The sequence below is a fragment of the Rutilus rutilus genome (assembly GCF_951802725.1).
Source record: "Rutilus rutilus genome assembly, chromosome: 7".
In the NCBI taxonomy this organism is placed as follows: Eukaryota; Metazoa; Chordata; class Actinopteri; order Cypriniformes; family Leuciscidae; genus Rutilus; species Rutilus rutilus.
Genome location: NC_140221.1, coordinates 28,664,995 through 28,684,409, shown reverse-complemented (window position 1 = coordinate 28,684,409; position 19,415 = coordinate 28,664,995). Strand labels below are relative to the sequence as shown.

Sequence of the window (19,415 nt, the reverse complement as noted above, 5' to 3'; positions counted from 1 at the left end):
AAGGAGCAGCTTTTGGAGAACAGAGCGGACTGTGTTATCCATGCTACATTGACCCTATCACACTTCTGCACTCAAACCACAAAGCTTGGGCAGCTGGCCAAAAATGCCCCCTATCCCTATACCCCCACCTTTCAGCATTTTCTCCTTTTCCCAATTAGAGAGATTAGATGGCCTATTTGGGAGGAAAGGAGCAAACAGTCTCATGCAAATTCTCTGACATTCCACTGTAAAACTGTAATACAGAACATCCATTTCTCACAAGCATGTTTCTGTCGAAGTGAAGAAATGAACTGACTAGATGACATAGCTATACCGTGAGATTCACAATGTTGTTTTGAATGGTAATGAGAAAAGTGCTGTATCTAATATTATGTATTTATTCAGATGGATATATTTTAAATAATAAATAATCACATCACACTAAAATCCCAAAACTACAACACAACAAGCAATGAAACTGCTTTCCCAACACAGTGAGAAAACAGAATATGAGCCCTGTACATTTCATTCGCACACAGAGAACTCAGAGCAACTCCAGAATTCAAGGCTTCACTCCTCACAAAGGATGAAATTGTTCGATCTGGTGAGACTATTACTGCAAGATGTTGGCATTTCCTTTTCTTATAGAGAGAACTGCTGTGAAATGTATTCAGAATCTCTCTGAGGAGTCGGTTGTTCCCTCTTGCCAAGCTGTCAGACCTGTTTATCATTATTTGCTGTAAAGTAGCCCAGACTTTGCGATCAAGGGAAAAACTAAAAAAGAACTTTCAGTGGAAAAACCTGGATCAGAGATTTGTCTAATTATTTGTCTAATTTGAGTTCTAGAAAAGTTCTATCTCTTTTAATACACGCATGCTGCTGGAATCCAGTGTGAATCATGTCAGTGTTGGACGCAGACCAGGAATGAAGCGAGCCAAATTTTCTCTCTTCTGAGGCATGAACGGACAGATCTGTCCTTCTTAACTTTAACCAGTTCCGTACTTTTACAGATATAAACTACATTGTAAAAAAAAAAAAAAAGTTTAAAATAAAACAAAGATTACTGGAGTATATGCAGGAAAACTATCTTGTTTTTTCTACTTCAAAATGTCATGTTTAATTCAATGTGTTACTCATTCATTCATTCATTCATTCACTAATTCTTCAATAATTTATGAATACTGTATCTTATATTTGTTTTAAGCTTGCCTGGGCTGCTTAATGTTTTCTGTTTTGTTGTAATGGTTTTGTTGAAAATTTCAATAATGAATAAATAAATAAAAATAACACTCTATTTCCTTTTTCCTGTTTTGCACTGTTGCCCACAGTGACAATAAGTCATAACAACTCTAGAATAGGAATGCTAAGGTTTTTTTTTTTGGAAAGAAGATAAATGGCTTTCTCAGCACTCCAGAAGTCTCAGTCTTCACGTCTCCACCACTGTCACAAATGATTACACACACTCAAGCCTCATTGCCAAAAACATATTCATCAGGACCTCCCTCGTCAAGAAGCTCTCAGAGGCACAGCGATTGCACACTATGATATTAGTTTGTTGCCAAAAACGGCCCGGCTCCACCAGTCCTTTTCTTTCTGATTTAATGGAAACAGCTGTTCTCTGTCTCTCTGTTACTTTCATTGGTCTATGTTTTTTTAACCGTCTGCTTTCTTTTTCATAACTCAAGCAAATGTTTCTGAATGACCTGATGCAGCCATTTCCTGGGCTTTTTTTTTGTTTGTTTGTTTTTTTGGGAAGACTAAAACTAAAGCGTTTTATATACCATCTGTTCAACTGAGCACATACTTGTATGTGGAGTTTGGTCATATTTAAACAGTACGGTCATAGTTACAAAGCATCTGTGAAATGAATAGAACAGAACTGAGGGCTGTTGACACAGTGGTAAAGCTAATATCTTAATCAGAATTTCAAATCATTAAAAATGTGCCAAATTTTTTATCACATGACAACTTTGAAACAATCATCTCTAGATGTTTGGTTGTGTGCTGCCCACAATATGGTTTATAACAGAACTAAATAGAAGGCCCTAAACATGCTAAATATATTTTTTCACCCGCTCATTTGTATTGAGATGGGCATTATACTGAATCAAATTGACTACAGACTCTTTTCAATCAAAACTATGCACTTGACTATAGGCTGCTATACTCACATGCCTTTACAAGAATAGCAACAAGCTTTTTTTTTTACATTGAAAATTGTAATCTCCAAACTGTTATACATCTATGGGGTGGTGGCACAGACTAGTCGACTAGTTGACTTTAATGCTCTGCCATGATGCTTTGAGCTTGAAGTTGAGTAGTTGGTGATCATGGCCGCAACAGGATAATAAATCTTTTTAAGTCTACTTTCACGCTCCATTTCCAACAGTTAAAACGACAAATAAATGCATACTCACTCAGAGAGCGCTCCACAAGATTTGTTTGATTATACCATCTGGATGCTCAAAATTGATCGGGAGAATGCACGTTTTAAATAGTTGATTGTACATGTACATGTAAACTAACGCTGCATTACGCACACTCAAACAGTAACTCGCACATCACGTGCAGGTCGTGCGCACACAGAAACATTCAGTAGCCTAGTGCAGAAATGTATTGTCAACACTGATCTGTGATATATCTATAAAATAGATTAGAAACTGAAAAGTTCTAGCATATATTTCTTAGTAACTAAAACTCACTGGTTCACTATAATTAGAGAGACGCTGCCAGGTAGAATTAATTCACACACAATCACTCTCTCAATGCATTCAAAGTCTTTATTGGCTACTTTATATGTAGGCTATCAGATTTAGAAAGAGCAGAAGTCTGTGAGAAATATAATGACCAAAAGACAAAAGAACTGATAAAAATAAGCTCTTATGTAGGAGCAATAGCCTTGTGGGCAGCGCTGTGTCATATGCCATTGTGCACAAGGCAACCCGCGTGCGAGTCTCAGCTCCAGTTTAAGGCTTATTTGTTCATTAATGACGTCATCAGCGACTTGTCGACATCGATTTAAAAAATCTGAAGTCGTTCATCTCCTAATCGGCAATGCTCTTGGGTGTAGCCTACGTCAAATCCTCACATATTGATTGTTTTACAAGTTACACTAAGTTACTTATTAATGATATTTCAGTTTGTCAGAACACACAGCAGTTTCAACATTAAATTCGGCATGAAATGGAAATTGCAACTGATATTTCTTCTTTGTTGCGACGTATCAGAGTGAAGCAGCTCATCAACCAAGACAGAATGCAGAACGGGACTTGATTTTGTCCAGTAATTGATTGGAAGGTGACATCGTAAACTAAATGTATGAGTGAGAGGTTTCTGGAGGGGAGGGATTGAAACTTGTCTGGCCATTGGACAACCTTATCGCCCTGCCCTCATGTGAGTGTAGGCTACATGACATCAGAGCAGATACATAGTCGCATTGTTAATGTTAATGTTTTTGATTAAAAGGGCATATGTTTAAACTACTAATAATAATAGTAATAATAATGTGTGGATAAATCATTCACAGTAAACTGATAAATAAAAAAAATTATAATCTATTGTGATTTTATGGTGACTTTAAAAAGAAACGGGTGAATTACTTATTGCTGTTGTGAAATCTAAAGCATTACTCTATCAATATTCATCTGTCATATTGAGTGCCATAAAAAAAAAAAAAGAAGAAGCTATTTCAGCTAGCTGTTGTGTCAGGTAATGCTAATATTGGCTATACATAACCTTTCTGCAATGTGTTAACCATTTTTCATCAAAGAACACAGATGAAATTTGTTCCATGTGACATCATGTCCCAAGACGGTTCGACCAATTAAGCTTCATGTTTGATGATTAAAAGAAAAATCATGGTGGTCCTGAGCAGAGCTTTTATTCTCTCATTGTAGATCATTTTACATTCTTGTACAATTTATAATCTTATACTGTAACATATTTTGGGAAACTGACATGCAGCTGTTTGGTCACTATAGTTACAAATCAACATCAAGTTTTGGTTTTCACCTTCTCATCAAGTACACTCACTATAGTAACTATTACAACACTGAATACAAGTGTAAACATTTTATATCATGAACTGCATTGATGATTAAGTGCATATCACATGTGCACCAATGCCAAAGTAAAGCAGTTAACATCAGTAGCGAGTGTAATGACACCAGCTCTGTCCCTCTCATTAGGCCCATGTTTTTGTTGATTTGTTTAGGGAGGGGATATGAGATGTAAATAAGGCCTCTGTTGCCTATTGTATCCTGTATCTGTCCCTCTCCCTTCCCTCCCCCTTCTAATTATCATCTCGGCTGGAAAGTTCCCACAAGGCCTGAATGTTTTTTTACCATAAGCCAATCAAGTGGCATGAAGGCAGGGCAGTGTGAATGATCCATTGTCTGTCCATGGAGCGCTGGAGAGAGGGGAGGAGAGTGGAATTGTTTGGGTCTTGAGTTCACCACTATCAACAGATGACACAGTGAGTTTCTGAATAAGTAAAAGAGTATAGACAAAACTCAGAGATTTTTTATGTAACCTTTATTGCATCTGTGTTAGTTCTTGGTCCGATCATTACAAAATTGCAAGGGAATGGACAACGATTTCAGAGAACTGAATAATGTTCAGACTAACCCTAACCCTAATATATATCCATATCTATCTATCTATCTATCTATCTATAGAACAATTTTGGAATTCGCTGTAACTTGCTAAAAACCTATATATATATATATATAGGTTTTTAGCAAGTTACAGCGAATTCCAAAATTGTTCTACCACCTGTATCCTCTATGGCCTTTGTCCTTTGTTTCATGTTGACATCAGCATACCATGGTTAAATGAATGTCATCACTAGCAGTAATAAATCGATGTATATGTCTACAGACATAAGTTTTCCTCACATTGACTTAAATTCCCATATGCCCACTTGGGTTGTGCATTTGGAATTAAGTCTCACACACACAGTTAGACAAGCTGATGTAAACCATTTTGAGGAGCCCCTTAAACTCTCAGAAAAAAAATACCTTTAGGGGTACAACATTTTGTCAATGGGGCAGAACCCTATAGAGACCACTTTCATATTCACCCCTAAAAGGGTGATACACTCTTAAAAATGAAGGTTCTTTATTGGTATCAATGGTCATGAAGAACATTTAATATTCATGGTAATTGTCCATTGCACAAAAGATTCTTTATAGTGGAATAAAGTTATTCCGATTTTTAAAGGTATAGGCTACACTATGTTTTTTTGGTTCAAAATGTATAACGAGCGAGTACATCATGAATCCATCTTCCAAATTGTATTTTTGTATTATCGTAAATAACTAAGGTACGCCTATAATAAGTGCTTTACCTGCATGACTCGTCATATACATGAACAGAGACAAGTAGCTCCGAATTCATTGTTCTTCCGCAAGACGCATGCTTTTGCTAGAGCACCAAAAGTTACATAGAAGTAAAATGGTTCATTTATGAACTTTTAGGAACTGTTTTTACTGCAAAAAAACTAATATTGACTATGTATTGCTACTCTAAGATACTTATATGCACATTCGTATCGTTACTGAAATACAATAACATAAAATTATCCAAGATGACAGGGCGGCATGGGCACTGGGACATTACTTTTGAATTTGAGGAAAAAATTAAATGTATAGATAGGACTGGAATGATAAAGAGAATGAGATTGAGAAATTATGTAAGTCGAATTTGCATTGCCTGCATGAGCACTGCAGCATAACATCTCAGAGCACATAAACTGACAACTATATTGCAGTTCCATATAGAACATATTATGTATTTTAATCATTACAATGATTGCTCCAGCCGAACACAGTAGGCCTACTGAGATGAGTGCACTAAAAGTGGGAATGTCCTGTCTGATGACATGCACACACTGAGGGGAGGAGAATAGAGAATATGGCTGAGGGCCTAACCACAATATCTAAATATTGACTGTACAACTTGTAATCATGTTTGGTCTGCGGACAGGGTGAAAATAAACACCAGTGTGTGTGGTGTTCTCTCATCCCATAATAGAAACAGTGCAGACATGCCTTTTCAATATGTTTAGAGCACTCATAATTGAACATGCTTAAATCATTAAAAGGATTAGAAGAAACGTATCTCATCAAGACTTGTATCAAGACAATATGCTGTGCTTGCCAATGATATTTGCGATTTTAAGCATATGGAGGTCATCAGAGTGGTCCTTTGCATTGTAATTGCTTGTGGTTTCAAAGCATACTGATATAAAAAAATGTATGTGGGTGGTCTAAGGAATGGGATTTTACTGTCTTAGTGTAAAGACAGTAAAATGTTTTATGTTGTTTTATGTTCTATGCTGCTAAGCATTTCAAATTCATCTTCATTGTTACATTTTCATAATTCACCGTTTGGGGTGGGTAACAGCTTTCCCTGATCCTTCCAGTACTGGAATGTCATCGAGCAAACACTTAGACAAAAGAAAAAAAAAAAGAACATAAATTTGACTAAATATCAGCATTCAAGCAACATTTCCCACCAATACTGTTCTTAAAGCATAAGGAACATTTCTGAAATAATAAGAATTCATAATAATTCAGTTTATTATTTACTTAAACTGTATAAAATATCAATACACAGCTAAGTTCACAACTTTAAGAATTTTGTACTGTGCCATTAAATGTTAGTATTCAAAATTATGATAACACTTTATAATAAGGTCTCATTGTTAACATTAGTTAATGTATTAACTAACATGAACTTGATCAATACATTTGTTACAGTATTAGTCTTTGTTAATGTTAGTTAATACAAATACAGCTCATTGTTTGTTCACTGTGCATTAACTAATGTTAACAAATACATTTTTTTTATTTTAATTTAACATTAACTAAGATTGACAAATGCTGAAGTATTGTTGATTCTAGTTTATGTTAACTAAAGTTTAAATAATGAAACCTGATATTGTAGTGTTACCAAAATTACTTTCAGCTATAGTTCATGTCTGAGTCCCTCTTTGCAGCAATAATAACAATGGATATAACCAATCTTTGACTAAATAACTACTATGAGAGAAAGCAGTTCTCAAGGGAAGTGGATAATAAAATGGAGTTTAATTCGATCCTTCATAAACCATTTTTTCAAGCATTTTTTCTGTTTGTTCATAAGGACAGAAAAGGTATTTTGTATGGCCAAATGAATGAGTAATTGGGACTGCTTGTGTAAACTGTGATGTGATTGAAAGTTTTGGGATTACGCCATATTAATGCTTAGCCCAAACAGCCTATGAATTCTGCACTGAGATTGAGAGGGAGAGACAGGTAATAAGAGAGATGCCATGTTATTCTTCTGCCTTTAACTCCTTCCGTTGACCTTTGGAGGGGCTAAAGGGAGGAGCGCGAGGGGGAGCTTGTGGGAAGAAAAAGAAGGCGAAGAAAGGAAGAAGACGGGAATATAAATTAGCTGAGAGACAATTGAGCAAGAAGAGGGAAAACTGAGATCAGACCGAGTGTACGCAAGAGCGTCGAACTGTGGGAACGACACTTACATTTACACAAGCTCTAAATTATTTCGTTATACACTTCTACATTGAGTCAAGGGACAGTCACCCAAAAAGGAAAATTCTTCATTCACTTACTCTCACATAGTTTAAAAAAATAAATAATTAACTCTTATTGCCACACGATGTCCTCGCTGCAGCCTGTAGTGCAATGACGTACTGCATAAATCCAATACAGTTCCCCCCCTCCTAAACTAGTTTAAGGCTAGGGTGTAGGGATGTAGCATGTAGGCGAACAACACTGAATAAACATCTTTGGAATCGACTGCGGGGCGGAGTTTGCAATAAACAGGTTTGGGAAATAAAAAGCACGTGTCCACTACGTATTAGATGATTTAGATAATGATTTGTCAGTCTTTTACCACATTATATGTGTTGCAGCATCGCCCTCTAGTGTGCAAACAGATTAAAAGCATGTTTGAGAAAGGCTCCTGTAATTCTGGTTATAACTTATAATACGATTGTTACTTGCATTGTGGTTCAGCGACCTGGAGGTTCTGTTGACGCAGAGCTGGATTCAATTGATACATCACACGCAAGAAAGCATAACTAGATGTTCCACATCAGGAAAAACAGTAAACATCAGGAGTCAAAAGAAAGTCAACTTCTATCATTAGCTACTGTCATTTATTTGTAAGACAGCATGTTATTTTGTTATACAAACAACAGACCTGAATTCTGCTAATGATGGATGGATGCCATTACAGTCTGTGAAGTTAGCATTACAGTGAAGTAACACATGACCAGTGCATACAGACGTTGTAACTCTCCAATGACATTTTCGGATAATCACATTTTTACCCAGTATCTTTCCACTGAAATGTGTGAGCAACATGGTGAGAAAACATTAAACTATCAACCCCCCACCCCCAAAAAAACGTATTCATTTGTTTTGATGGTTTGGGAAAATAAAAAGTTTCATTGTTCTAATGTTCCAGTAGGATATACAGAACTACAGAAGCAGATATATAAAGTGACAAAAGCTGGTTAGCCCTGGATTATGCTAAAAATAAGATCAGTCTTTAAAAATAAAGATTAAAAATGAACATTCAATGAGATTCACAAGAAACATTTTTTGTGCAATCTAGTCTGGCTAAATAGTGGTAAGACTAATTCTTACAGTGTCAATTACATTAGGTTAAAAAAATAAGCATAAAACATTTTTCTCTCATTGAGGGAGGATTGTAACATTGGTTTTCAGAATGTGACACTGTAAATGCAAAGGGTTAAGTGTTAAAATAAATGCACGACTAATTAACTGAATGAAAAATAAAACCAAGGGTCAGTAACAGCAAGAAGCCACCTCTGAATGACCTTCATATGAAACCCATTTCAGACTGCATTTTATCAGAGGATTTTCAAAAACACAGATGTTTGGGGTGCAAGCCAGCGCCTACAGACGCAGAGGTCTGCAAATTCGAATTCTTCAAAAGGAAATCGTAGATTTAAGGCAACATTTCTCTATCTACAGGAAAACTCCTGATGTTGTAAATAAAGCAAATTTGTTGAAAAGGTAGCACTCAAAACAAAAAAAACCACTTCATTGTCGATCTTGGTGATTGTGCTAGAAGAAAAACAAGCCAGCTCTACTGCTCATGCTTGGTGTGAAGCGATCTGTGCTCAGATGGTGCTGTAGCATTTCACTACCTCTCACTGGTGTGAAAGCAAAAGGAGCTGAAATCTGAATGTCAGTAGGAACTCTCTTAAATCTTCAACAAACAAAAGCCTTGGATTGTTCACATCATGGAGAGAAGCTATGGTCTGTACTACAAATCTTCAGATGTCTCCTTTTCTATAAATTGCAACGAGTAGAATGCGTGGTTTGAAAGTGAATAAGAAAGAGTGAAGCAAGAGTAAATTCCTAATCTGAATGGAAACAAATGCAAAGAGGGGAGAAAACACTTTGGTCCATGCATTATCTAACTTGGTTGGCTATCATTTCTTTTTTCAAAGTGAGAGCACCCTTTTTTCTTCTTTTTGTTGTGTTCATAAAAGTTTTGCCTGATTTCAGAGCACAGGGCTAGTATTCGCCACCTCTGTGTTTCTAGCCGTTCTCTCTCCAAAGAACCAGATGAATGCTATGGTCGGGCATGCTGGTGGCGAACACCAGGCCCGAATCGTTCTTGCCGTCCAGTCCGTTGAGCCAGGAGGTGACGCCCGGTAAGAAACTAGAGCCACGTTTGGATTTGCGGTAGGCTGGCAGTGGCCAACGGCCCACGGTGACCTCAGTCCTCAAGTCCATAACATAGAGGTGGTGGTTATCAAAAAGCAGAGCGAAGATATCACCGAAACCAAGCAGAGAGAGGCTGGAGGGTTCCTGCTGTGGTTTGATGACTCTGTAAATATGAAAAAAATCAGTAAATAATAAACACAAGCTGCCTTTTATTAAAACGACATTTATCTTTTTTTTTTTTTTTTCATAAAGCAACATTGCACAAATGCAACTTATATAACCTAGAAATAGTGCATTAGGGCTGTCAAAATGGCTACTAATAAATAATATTACTAATATTCGAATTATATTCAAATTTAAAAGGCTTAATTTCAGTTAGGTGAAAAATAATGTTTTGGCCTGTCTCTTAAAGGCCACAACTGGGCACAATGAGCAAAATATGAATGCACTGTATTCAATTGTTTATTCAAAGCAATTAAATAAGATGACTATCTGCAACAAAAAAAAAAGTGCATAACATTTAAACTAGGGCGGCACGACATACCCCTGGTTTACAGACAAGGCTTAAGCTAGTCCCAGACTAGAATGCATGTTTGAGCTGGTTTAACTGAAAGCAACTTACACTGGCATATCTTAAAATATATCAGTGCCGTTGTTTTGTCTCAAGATGCACACCAGTGATGTTCTTTTCTAAGGCACGTTTATAAAAGCTAATTAAATGTCCTAATTGAACTAGAGCCTAATCCTGGCTTAATCTAAGCGATTTCTGTGAAATCAAGCCATATAGTTTTAGCATCGATATGTGCGTATCATTTTATCATTTGCATGTGTTTTTGGTTATGTCAGTTTAAAAATTCAAGAGATTTGAAACCATTCAAGCACAAGACGACGTGAAAGAGAACTCACTTCGAACACAGAATTCAGTTCTGCATTTGTGCTTGAACGGACACAAACGTACAATTACGTTTGTTACGCCTGTTTCATTGAGTGTCCTCGTAAACACAGTCGCTTATGTCTTAAGAGACTGTAAACAACTAAAACAGATGTGTATCAGTATATTGGATCCGTGCATTTGATCTTAAAGTTACAGTAGCCTAATATTCCTGCTGCTGTCTGTCATTAGTGTTAATCAAACAACAAAATACAAAGAGAAAATCACTTTTGCAGCTTTAACAAAGATTAATTATATTTAATTTATACAGTGAAGACAATGCGGTTTTGATTATTCAATTTCTGTGCCAGAATGCTGTTTGACAAGAATAAATAAAAAATAAAAAAAAACATTACAGTTCCCTTTCTAATATAAAAATATTCAAACTTAAAGGGATAGTTCACCCAAAAGTGAAAAGTTGACGGTAGCCATTGACTTCCATAGTAGGAATAAAAAATACTATGGATGTCAATGTCTACCGTCAACTGTATGAATACCAATATTATTTAAAATAATCTTCTTTTATGTTCAACAGAAAAAAGAAACTCATACAGGTTTGGAACAAAATGAGGGTGAGAAAATGATGGCAAAATTTTCATTTGTTTGGTGAACTATACCTTTAAAAGGACATTTGATTCAACAGGGTTATTAGCAGCTTGGTTAAACAATTGAGGGGCTGAAATGAATGTACCTGATGACATCAAAACTTGCAAAGTCCCACTGATATATCCCCAGGTCTGAACTACAGACAATGTACCGGCCGTCGAACTGTAATCGTGGCTGCAAGCAGACACTGCGGTCTTCTGAAACGGATAGGGTCTTTAAGCACTTACAGTTGATCTCACACCCTATAGGCCACACCTATGGAGAAAGAGAGGCAGAAACAGATAAATACTGCACATATGAAGTCAGAATATCACATAACTTTATCAATGCAAAATATTGGCTCAACTGCAAGTTCTTTTTGTGTGCTTTTTTTTGTACAGTTAAGGTTACAAACTCTCTTTCCACATCCCTATACTCATGTTTTGAATGTGATTCATTAGAAGAAGAAAAAAGAGAAAACACAAAAACAAAGTTCAAGATTAAATTTACTGATAGTATATATTTTTTTTATTACTAATGACAGGCCTAAATGCAACAATAGAATAATTTGACTGCAACTTTACATTTAAAAACAACTTTACATTTAAAATAACTTTTCATTTAAAAATCACAATCTAATTGTTTTAGACATGAAACTTCACACTGAACAGCAATTTGAATTAATAGAGCTTGAAAAATGCTTGCACAAGTGATTTACATTACCTTTATTTCATACTTATCAACACTCAGTAGTATGTAGTCACCAGGACTGTGCATCATGGACTCCACTTGGCTTTTTTGAAGGTGCACCTAAACCAGAGCAGATGTACAGAGTATAAACTAAAATGCTTCCTACCACAATGAGATCTGGTAAAAATAAGTCTTTACCTTAGTGACCCACTCTGTGTGTCCAGTAAGAGTGTTGACACAGGTTCCTGCAGACAGGGACCAGACTTTTACAGTGAAGTCTGCTGAGCCGCTGACCAGGGTGTCCAACTCATCGTTGTAGTCTATGCTGAATACTGCAACAACAGTAAAACTATTTTTTTATGCATATGCAATGTCTTGCTGCCATGACATTCCCATTAAGGTCAGCAGTGACAAAACCGAAATCATAAGCAAAATCTTTAATCGCTGATCTTCTTTGTGCTATTAGCCAACAAAGCTTGACACCAACCTGCCCCAGTATGTCCTCGGAATTGCTGGATTTTGGCACCAGTGCTCCATTCCCAGCATGCAATGGTGTTGTCAAAAGATCCTGTTACCAGTTTCTGCTCATCAAATTTGACAGTGGCACAAGTGTGGGTCTGAATGCCATAGACGCACTGACCTGTGCGAACATCCCATAGTTTGGCTGACAGGTCATCGGAACCTAAGTGGAAGGACGTCTACAATTAGCGAGCCACTAAACGTGATCTTCATTTAAAACAAGCAATAACTCCATGCTTCACCACCAGTAAACCACCACCCATTCATATTTAAATTCAAAATAAATGAATTTGATTTCGTGGATTCAAAGAACAGTGTTGGTTTAGTGCGATACAGCAAATATGGCTAGGTAAAAATAAAATTACAGCCTTATTGAGTTCAATCTATGAAAAGACTTAAACCAACCATTTAATGCACTTCAGATTAACATGTCCTATCATTTTTACTGACCCTAGGTTTTAACAAGAATCCATAAGAAGCACAATAACTCATTCTCTCCCACACTGGAAATTGAAAACTGAACTTACGAAAGGGAAAATTAGCACTTAAAGGACAAGTTCGGTATTTTACACTTAAAGCCCTATTTACAGATCGTTTCTGATGAAATAGAACGGTTAAGATTAAAATTTTGACACATGCTGCTGTCCCGAGAATTTTAGGTTTATTTCGCTTTCCCCAAAACCTCCAGAATGGGTGTATAGGTGCACTGGAACAATCCTTCCTAAAACGCATTAAACTTTCGTTTACAAAGAGATGAAACTCACCGAGTGGTCAGGGGTGTTCACTGATATGCTCATACAAAAATCGCTGCAAAATAGGCTTTCCAACAGGTTTTATCGTAGTTTTTGTCCAACTCCATTGACTTGTATTGAAAGAGCTGTGTGAGGTACGGTATTACTCCGCCGCTTCTTCTTCTGCTTCTTCTGTGTATTCAATGAAATGCCAGTGGTTTACTTGCAATTGGCAAAGGTGCATTATCGCCACCAACTGGGCTGGAGTGTCTATTATTCAAGCTCTCAACGGAAGAATCTACGGGTGTGAGACGTTTGGAAAAATCGATCCACAGTTTTACAACGAATGGTAAAACACCTGTTGGAAAGCATATTTTGCAGCGATTTTTGTATGAGCATATCAGTGAACACCCCTGACCACTCGGTGAGTTTCATCTCTTTGTAAACGAAAGTTTAATGCGTTTTAGGAAGGATATGTTCGAGTGCACCTATACACCCATTCTGTAGGTGGGGGGGAAAGCGAAATAAACCTAAAATTCTCGGGACAGCAGCATGTGTCCAAATTTTAATCTTAACCGTTCTATTTCATCAGAAACGATCTGTAAACAGGGCTTTAAGTGTAAAATACCGAACTTGTCCTTTAAATGTCGCAATGTAACAGAAGTAGCAATCTTTTCTACTAGAGGTCGACCGATTGATCGGTCGGCCGATTGATCGGCCGATTTTTTGCATTTTTAACATAATCGGCATCGGCCAATATCCAAGTGTATCAAGCCGATTATTAGGCAGGCGCATCTGTGGGCAGCCTAGTGTTGTTGTTGTGGAACACGCGTTCGACGCACGCTGCGCCCAGAGTCATTCTCCAGCAGAGTGAGCAGACCTCATCCAGTGCTTAAGGAAGGAGCTAAGTTCCTTGGAGAAAACTCCTTTATATTTAATTAAAAACTTTTGATATGTTACTGCCAACTTAGAGAAAAAACATGAATAGGCGAATTTGAAATTGATAGCGTAGTTGAGGTTGCATTAGCACAGCAGAAGGGTTGCGATCATGTCACAAAATAAGTAAGCAAGAATTTACAGACAGTGAATCTGAGACTTTTATTTGTTCTGTTGTGTGTCTTATATTTGAGAGGGTTGTCACTCAATGCAGAGAAGTAAGTAATAAAAAAAAGAGACCAACTATATGCTAGTGAAGGACTGGCTTTGCTTTGCTAGGGTTGGGTAGCTACAGACAGACCCAGTGCTAATACGGCACTGGTGCCTTAACGACCGTTATTTACCGGACCGAATATCAACGCGCATTTCTGTGCTTCATATCAGTGCTACTGTTATGCCTGTGCTTCTCTTGGATGCTCTGAAAACGGACGTTAGAATAACAGAAATATCGCTTCGCTGCACTTGACACTAGTCAGCAGTTAACTTTAACATTCCGTTAGCTAGTAGCTGGATTAAACACGGTTAAAATGCTGGCCAAACAGTAGTGTAATGTGTGACTGTATTTCACTGTAGACTAGGGGTGGAACGGTACATGTATTCGTATTGAACCGAAATGGTACAGGCGTCACGGTTCGGTGTATAAATTTCCACGGAGAATACACGCTATAAAAATAAATAAAACTCGCGTGCAAAGTAATGCGGAACTACTGTTAGATACGCGGGTTCTTTAGGGACACCTAATCTGTAGCTCCGCTTTAGCTCCGGCTGCGATGTAAAGATTGCAATGCGTTGTGTGTGTGTGTGTGTGTGTGTGAGAGAGAGAGAGGCGCGGGCGCGATCGAGATCGAAAAGTCGCGTGAGTTTAAAGTCGCAAAGTGTTTACTTATATTTGTGTGCAAACGCGCGTGTGTGTGTGTGTGTGTGGGGCGCGATCGAACAGTGGAAACATAAAAACATACTCCGTCATTTTGTTTATCAGGACATCATTCAAACTGCAAAGTGTTTAAGTTACTGTTAATTCAAATGTTAAGGAAAACAAATATATTAATCTGAAATGTAGCAAATTAATTTTCAATTCATTCAGGTACAATTACCAAACATATCTCAAGGTCTTTTTGTCTTTTGTACAAGTGCAGATTGGTAAAGTGTTCAATAAATGTTTTTGTTGAGAAATCTTGTCTATCTTAAGAAATTATTTGTGTTACATTTTATCTTTCAAATAGAGGTTAAAAACAAGCACATAATCGGCCAAATATCGGCCAAAATAAATCGGCAGCATTTATCGGCCATCGGCCGACCCGGATTTCAAAAGATCGGCATCGGCATCGGCCTGAAAAAAACCATATCGGTCGACCTCTATTTTCTACGTTTTTTTAATGGATTACAGAAACATAAATTGTGGAGTGGCTACTTGCTTCGATCTATCGGTTGTTGATTTGACAGACAGATCTGAATGCAAACTTGAGGATGAATTTTAAAAAGGGATGGGGTCTAAATGATTGGAGAAGTCTGGTAAACATTACACCAGAGGGAAGTCAAATTGACAAGTTGATGACAAAAAATTTGACACAAATTTTTTTTTTATCAATAAGATGCATTTATAAATTACATGAATTTAGGGTGAATTTCCATGCGGACTAGATCTCCTTTTGACCACATGATCAGGGAAAACAACCTCTATAAAGGTAACGCACCTGTGCAGAGAAGCCCATCCCGGTAGTAGAGAGCATATACCCGAGCACTGTGTCCAATCAGAGAGCTCGTCTCAAACGCATCCTCCTCATTCAGCTGCTTCATGCGCAGTTTGGCCTTCAGATAAACACCCTTCCAGTGCCCCGCATCCTGGATGGACTCATCGATGCGCCAGCCGAGGTCTCGACACACGCTCTGCCACACTTCTGTACAGGTATTGATGACCTTATTCCACTGCTTGCACACCAGACAGCAGGTGAGCAGGGTCTGGGGGTCCAGCCAACGGAGCAGGTAAAAAGCCAGCTCTAATGGCAACAGACGCAGGAAATCCCGCTTCAGCAGCGCTTCCAGCCCGTTGGACAGGTGTCGCAGCTGGGCAGCGCCGCTCAGTGAGATGAGGTGGTCCAGCGATTGGTTGCGCTGCTGGTCGCTTAGCGCCAGGAAGGAGGTGGAAACCGACTCCAGCCACCTCTCGAAAGCCGCCTTCTCCATGGGCACATGAGGGCGTCTACCTGTTGACAGATAACAGCAGGTTAACATATTTTAGAAACATACTTTTTGCATTGCATATAACAAACAATGATATGCAATTAAGCAGTGCCTTTTATATACAGAGTAAAAACAAGACTATAACAACTATCAAGAGAAATGAAAGAAAAAACACCTTCAGATTACATAATGGAGGTCTATCAGAGAAAACAAACACTATCCACTCTGAAGCAATCTTTGAATAATGTAAATGTCATCAACATTGCTTCGAAGCATATAAAACATGATGTTGAAGGTACTCATTTATTTGAAGAACAAACCATGACGGTGTTGTTTCGAAGTCTGTGTTCCTCCTATGCTTCCTATGGACTGTCAACCCCTAAACCTAACCCTACCAGTAACCTAAGGGGAAACGGGGAACAGATATAACGGTAAAACAAGACTGAGAAAAAAGATGAGATCTCCATGATTACTTGACTGTCATGTTAACAGAATCTGACAGGCTGTCATGTAATTGGAATGCAGCTTTCTGGATTCCAAAAACATTTGACAAAAAGTCGCTAGCTAGCAGGCCAGAGACTTTATTAAACACACACACATACCGGTATTATACACATTTTTGTTGACCAACTCAATCTCAATAACATGGCCAGCAGATATTCAAAGATAATACATCTTATAAACACAAGCTTAACGGTGAATATAAAATAGAGTAGGGCAGAAATAATCACCATTTCCAGTAGAATCAGTCTGTGGAGAGCGCTAGCTAGCCGCGCTAACAGTTAGCTAACAGGTGTCAACACAAATCGATATCGCTCTACAAAAGAGAAACTTTTCGTTTTTGCGGTTGTCACAGTCTGGCCTAACATTTATTTTTAGCGACGAACAAAGAAAAAACGAAACTCCAAGCTAGCTGACATCAAACAAATCTCTAGAGTCCTGAGCTAGCATTATAACATACAATACAGTGTGAATCTAACGGAAACGCTTTGACTTTAAATTTATTCGATCTCTGTTCGTTCACATTTCAACGGCTGTGTTATTCCGGAACGTAATATCATACGTTAATTTAATGCACATTATTGTTGTTGTTTTTTTCTGTTTGTGGAGTTAGCTGGATAGGCTAAGATAGGAAGCCTCCGTTAGCAATGAGGAATTACAGCGACAGGAAGTTGCAGGATGAGCAATTTGACACGAGCGGGAGGAAGTCGGGAGGAGTGTCCGCCTGTCACTTTTTCAAACCATGACTCTGAATGAGTTTGCATTCCTGTGTTCATACTGTGTGCAAAAATTATGTGAGTCATATGCAAAAGCATCATATGATGCTGTAGCTAAAATATCTTAACCGGGTTAAAGTCACACAGATGGTGTTTGTGGCCGGTCATTCACCGCGTGGTAAACAGGGGGCACACTATGCCAACAAACAAACCATAGCAACAAACAGAAATTTAGTGTACGTCTAATATTACTATTTTTAGCAAACTCAAATTACTCTTTGTAATTCGTATATTATATACATTACATATAGCTACTCGTCGTATATTATTATAGACTAGGCTACCATTCAAAAGTTCGGGGTCAGTTTTTAAATGTGTTTAAATGTGTTCTCTTATCTGACATAATAGGCTACAATAAAACAGCAATATTGTGAACTGTTTTCTATTTTAATATATGTAAAATATAACTTCATTTTGTGATGGCAAGGCTGAATTTTCAGCATCATTACTCCGTCTCCAGTGTCAAATGATCCTTCAGAACTCATTCTAATATGCCGGAAAAAAAAAATAAGAAAAAAACGTCCACCTTCAGTCTTGTGTAAGACTGGGCTAGGCAATTTTTGTTGTGTTCATTTCTATTTCCTGTTGCTTTGTAGGCTCTTTTATTGTATATGACACTGTAAACAGCCCAATAACCCTTTTATTTTTAAATGTATACGTGGGACATATGGTAGCATCGCAATCAAGTGTCAAAATTCAGGGAGGAGTTTTAGTAGAATGGCTGTGCATCTGTTGAAGAGATAGTGTCTCTGCTGCATGTAAACACAAAACAGTCCCACCCTGCCACACTGATACCTACCAACTGCTGTTAACAACATGTCCACCGAGGCATGACATGACAGAAGTGAGGTGACCCTACATTCCAAGGCCTGAGGGTATATCTGAGCCCAAGCAGCCCGTTAAAATTAAATGTGCTGTCAGGTGAGGTAGATCCCAGATAGCAAATGACATTTGGCCCAGTTGTGGCCCACATCTCCCACATTCTTCTGGCCCATTTACCGCATGGAATGACGGCGATGACTCGACCTGATGTGTGGCTGGCAATAGCATACATATCCGGGCCTCATCTGGGCCAACTATGGCACATATGGCTCAGTTCTGGCAGCGGCAAAGGTCATATGGGCCGTATCTGGCCCACACACAGCAAGCCACAACTCACACTAAAACCGTCTTGATGTGTGTGGGCCAGATACGGCCCATATGACCTTTGCCGCTGCCAGAACTGAGTCATATGTGCCATAGTTGCCATAGTTGGCCCAGATGAGGCCCGGATATGTATGCTATCTGGGATATCTGGTATAATCAGTCAGCAAAGTTCTCATATGGGCAAGAGGAGCTTTGACTGGGAGTAGTGTTTGCACTGAGTAATGATAATGATATTTAGTAATATTAACAAGGATGTATTTAATGGAATCCTGGTTAACCATATACGTTTGACCATGTGTTAATAATGGGATCATTGTTTTGTAACATAGCAGATAGAATATAACAGTACAGAAGTCAGGCCAAATATGAAAAGGCCTAATATAGTTTCTCTTTTCTAGTGCCTTTCGTTTTCTGAACCAGCTTCCATTAATCATGGGACTGATATTTTCCATGATTAACATCTGGTTGGTTTATGATTATTGAGCAATGCCAAGTGTTCCATTTGTGAAATGCAAGCAGTGAGGTTCTGTCTGCCAACTTGAGCCTTTCCATCTCCATTTTTGGTCCTTTTAGTCTGGAATCTTTTCATACTGCATGTCTATTACAGCAGTTTTGATTGGATGGTGGAGTGAGGGATAAATTGAAGTCTTTTTGACAGAACAATAATAGAGACATTGGAGTTGAAAATGAGTTAAAGATAAACAAAGACTGTCATTTTAAAACATGACGT

At 38.0% G+C, this 19,415-nt stretch overlaps 1 protein-coding gene across 1 annotated transcript; it reads right to left on the bottom strand.

The window, feature by feature from the left end:
• Positions 1-8,123: 8,123 nt before the first annotated feature.
• On the bottom strand, positions 8,124-17,513 carry fbxw2 (F-box and WD repeat domain containing 2). Its single transcript, XM_084414711.1, has 7 exons — positions 16,994-17,513; positions 15,776-16,285; positions 12,383-12,577; positions 12,094-12,227; positions 11,929-12,015; positions 11,312-11,481; positions 8,124-9,852 (listed from the first exon to the last, which is right to left on the bottom strand). Exons 2-7 carry the CDS (start codon positions 16,263-16,265, stop codon positions 9,561-9,563), a joined length of 1,368 nt encoding a protein of 455 aa, XP_084270837.1. The 5' UTR covers positions 16,266-16,285; positions 16,994-17,513; the 3' UTR covers positions 8,124-9,560.
• Between the last annotated feature and the right edge of the window lie 1,902 nt (positions 17,514-19,415).

Coding starts and splice junctions, on each gene's coding strand:
- fbxw2 (XM_084414711.1), bottom strand. CDS start 16,265: ATGGAGAAGGCGGCTTTCGAGAGGTGGCTGGAGTCGGTTTCCACCTCC. Junction 12,228..12,382: donor CCGAGGACATACTGGGGCAG/GTTGGTGTCAAG, acceptor CTGTTGTTGCAG/TATTCAGCATAGACTACAAC. Junction 11,482..11,928: donor TTGATAAGTATGAAATAAAG/GTAATGTAAATC, acceptor CTTTCTCCATAG/GTGTGGCCTATAGGGTGTGA.